The sequence below is a fragment of the Myotis davidii genome, unplaced genomic scaffold (assembly GCF_000327345.1).
Source record: "Myotis davidii unplaced genomic scaffold, ASM32734v1 scaffold496, whole genome shotgun sequence".
Classification (NCBI taxonomy): Eukaryota; Metazoa; Chordata; class Mammalia; order Chiroptera; family Vespertilionidae; genus Myotis; species Myotis davidii.
The window spans coordinates 6932045-6935616 of NW_006289398.1; the positions used below are offsets into that span (position 1 = coordinate 6932045).

Genomic DNA, 3572 nt, shown 5'->3' on the forward strand with positions numbered 1-3572 from the left:
ATGTTGTTGGGGAGGCTGTGGATGATGTGATGGTGATGATGGTGATGATGATGATGATGATGGTGGTGATGATGGTGATGGTGGTGATGATGGTGATGATGGTGATTGTGATGATGGTGATGGTGATGATGATGATGATGGTGATGACAGTGATGATGATGGTGATGATGGTGATAGTGATGATGATAACTTCATAAACATCTTGTTAGTCTTTCAAGTGCCCATTTGTTATGAGCTGCAGACGAGCGTTTGCACGGCAAGCACCTTTAGAGATGGGTCATGAAAGTGACCGGCCGTGATTCAAAGGCGCAAACCCGTTCATATGCTGCGTCTTTTCCAGGAACAGATCATCGCAGGTCATCCTGGGGGCTCACTCCCAGTCCAAGCAGGAGCCGGAGAAGCAGATCATGTCGGTGAAGAAGCAGATCCCCTTTCCGCATTATAAAAAGAACAGGCACGAGGGCGACCTTCAACTTCTGAAGGCACGTACCTTTGATTTCCTTTCAGTTGACTCCAACGTCACAGGACCTCCTACCATCTGGCCACCTGCGTGGTGAGCCTTCTCGGTGCCCCGATAGCTGCAGACTGTAGCTATGGGAGGGGGCTCCTAGGGTTATGAGCATGCCAATATTTTATGATCTCATTCTTTTAACTCTTTATGCTTTCTTCCCACAGCTGGGGCGAAAAGCAACAATTAATAGACATGTGGCTATTCTCAGTCTCCCAAAACGGGGGGAAGACGTAAAACCAGGAACCAAGTGCCGTGTGGCAGGCTGGGGGATGATTCACAATAGCAAGCTATCTGCATCCGATACGCTGAGAGAAGTCTGGGTCACCGTCCTGGACAGGGAGACCTGCAACGGCCCCAAATACTACGGCCATAACCCTGTGATCAGACGGGATATGATCTGTGCTGGAGACCGCAGAGGCGGGAAAGACACGTGCAACGTAAGTGAAAGACGACCCCTCACTTTGGCTGTTGGGTCAAGTTGTGTAGAAATAGAAAAGGCAACGTTACGCTTAGTTCTCTCGTCACGCTGAGCCCTCTCGTCACGCTGAGCCCTCCCGTCACGCTGAGCCCTCCCGTCACGCTGAGCCCTCTCGTCACGCTTAGTCCTCTCGCGGCCATGGCTTCCGCTAAGGGGGTTGTTTAGAAAAAAGGACAGGTTGGCTCCTAGTGCCTAGGTGGACTGTGGTATCTTCTGGATTTTATATCAAAGCCACCAGAGAAGCAATGGTTTTTCCCCCTCATGTTAACGTATGTCTGCCTAAATGTAGCCTTAGCCCGTTTGGCTCAGTGGATAGAGCTTTGGTCTGCGGACTGAAGCCAATAATGAGTCTCTCATCATTGATGTTTCTCTCTCTCTCCCTCTCCCTTCCTCTCTGGAGCATATATATATATATACTAGAGGCCCAATGCACGAAATTCATGCAAGAGTAGGCCTTCCTTTCCCTGGCCGCCGGCAGGCACCTGAGACCCGGGCTTTCCTCGCAGTCCCGACTTCATCTGGAAGGTCATCTGGAAGGACATCCTGAAGGACGTCCGGTCTAATTAGCATATTACACTTTTATTATAGATTTTAAGATATGTAACACTCAGAAGAGCCCTTCTGTGCCCTGCTCCCCACATCTCAGCACACCCCCAAAATGCCTCTGCCGTGTGCCCCGGCAGGTCTGAAAGGCCTGTCATTCCAAGCCAACTGAGGGCTCAGCGAGACTCCACAGCCTCCGGGACCCGAGCTCAGTCCCCAGGAAACAGCTTCCGAGCGTGGCCCACGGAGAAGGGACGGGTCAGGGCCCCGCGGGAGGAGGGAGGCAGGAGACGCACTTGCCGTGTTTGAACTCTGAGCGCTGACTCGTCACCTCCCACCTTTTCCAGAGACCCTGAGCCTCATCCAAGAGGAGAATGGGGTGTGGGATGTGGGAACCAGAGTCTGTCCCCCTTCCCGCTGCTTTTCGTCGTGAGAAGCTGACGGCCTTCCCTTCGGGACCAGGCTGGGCCAGTCCCGGGGGTGGGGGGTGGCACCTGCCCTCAGAGCCTTCCACTTCCCCTACCCCGCCCTCTCCTGCCCTCACCGCTGTGAGAACCACATGCAGCATCCGGAGACCCCTGCCACCTGCTCCCCCACACCCACGCTTAGTCATCCCTTGTCAGCGCTCAGGGCCGTTGGTGGATTCCACCTGAAGGACTCCTGGGACAGTCAGGCACTGTGTTAGGCGGGTGCCATGTATCTGTGCGGGGAGGACCCCGCTTCTCACAGGGCTCCTCACTTCACACCCTCCTAGGCCTGTTCTTACAGGAAAGGGAGGCCCCAAGGTCTAGGCATGGCCCTCCTGGCACCACCCGCCCAGACGCCGGGCCTCCTGTGACACGAGGCTGACTCTAGAATCCCCCGGGAGGACACACCGGGAGGCCCCGTGGGGAGGAGAGAGCAGGGCTCCCAGCCCCAGGAGCCTCCGCTGTGTAGGCTGAGCTGGACGTGCAATCCCTGAGGCCGGAGCCTCCATCCGCAGCCCTCACGCGGGAGGCGCAGGGAGAAGGGTGTCCACGGGAGAGGGTGACGGGACAGGCTTTGGTTTTCCTTCTTTGGGAAGACAGTTGTCCGCTGGAGAAACAAAAAACCATGGTTTCTGTTTTGTGCCTCAAATCCCATCATTTGACGATTTGACCCCGAGTTCTTCAGCTTTTGAGAAAATGACAAGCAGGAGAGTTCCTTTCCTAAAGCAGAGGCTGGATCTCAAAGTCACAGGATAACAGACAGCGGTACACGTTTCACTGTAACTCTCACTGGTCCGCACGTTAAGCCGATTTAAAAACATTAAAATATCCCCAGCGGTTGGGTTTTTAAGCGCTAACTTTCCATTAAGTGACGGTCGGTCTGAACTCCGCGTTCCGTGCTCGGTGCTCACAGCCCCTCCCCTCTTGTCTCACAGGGGGATTCCGGGAGCCCCCTGATCTGCGAGGGCACCTTCCGGGGCGTCACGTCCTTCGGGAAGCCAGGCAAGTGCGGGGACCCCCGGGGCCCTGGCGTCTACATGCTGCTCTCCCAGAAGTACCTCAGCTGGATCAGGGAGACGACGCGGAGGGCGGCTTAGGTCGCTGACCGCCGCTGCACTGGCTGCCGCGCCTCAGTCCTGCCAATAAAATCCCATCAATAAAATCACTTGCGCCCTGACTGGTGTGGCTCAGTGGATAGAGTGGCAGCCTGCGGACTGAAGGGGCCTGGGTTCAATTCCGGTCAAGGGCATGTATCTTGGTTGCGGGCACATCCCCAGTAGGAGATGTGCAGGAGGCAGCTGATCGATGTTTCTCTCTCATCGATGTTTCTAACTCTCTATCCCTCTCCCTTCCTCTCTGTAAAAAATCAATAAAATATATTTTTTAAAAAAATCACTTGCACGACTGCGCCGGGTCCTCGCCTGTCACTCCTGGGGGCAGGTCCCCGCCGGTGAAGCGAGGCAGGGCCACAGCCTGGCCGGGGAGGGGCCGGGGCGGGCACCCATGTTACCCGTGTCACCCATGTCTCAGGTGATACGCAGAGTCGGGGTTGGAAATGGCCGGAATAACCACC

The 3572-nt window shown here is 55.5% G+C and overlaps 1 protein-coding gene across 1 annotated transcript in view; it reads left to right on the forward strand.

Annotated features, from left to right (window-relative positions):
• GZMA (granzyme A) overlaps positions 1–3163 on the forward strand; it is a 6818-nt gene extending 3655 nt beyond the window's left edge. The window contains exons 3-5 of the mRNA XM_006761812.2: positions 341–482; positions 676–948; positions 2935–3163. Of these exons, the coding sequence (XP_006761875.1) occupies positions 341–482; positions 676–948; positions 2935–3096 (577 nt within the window). The 3' untranslated portion in view covers positions 3097–3163. The remainder of the gene's footprint in view (positions 1–340; positions 483–675; positions 949–2934) is intronic.
• Positions 3164–3572: the final 409 nt, after the last annotated feature.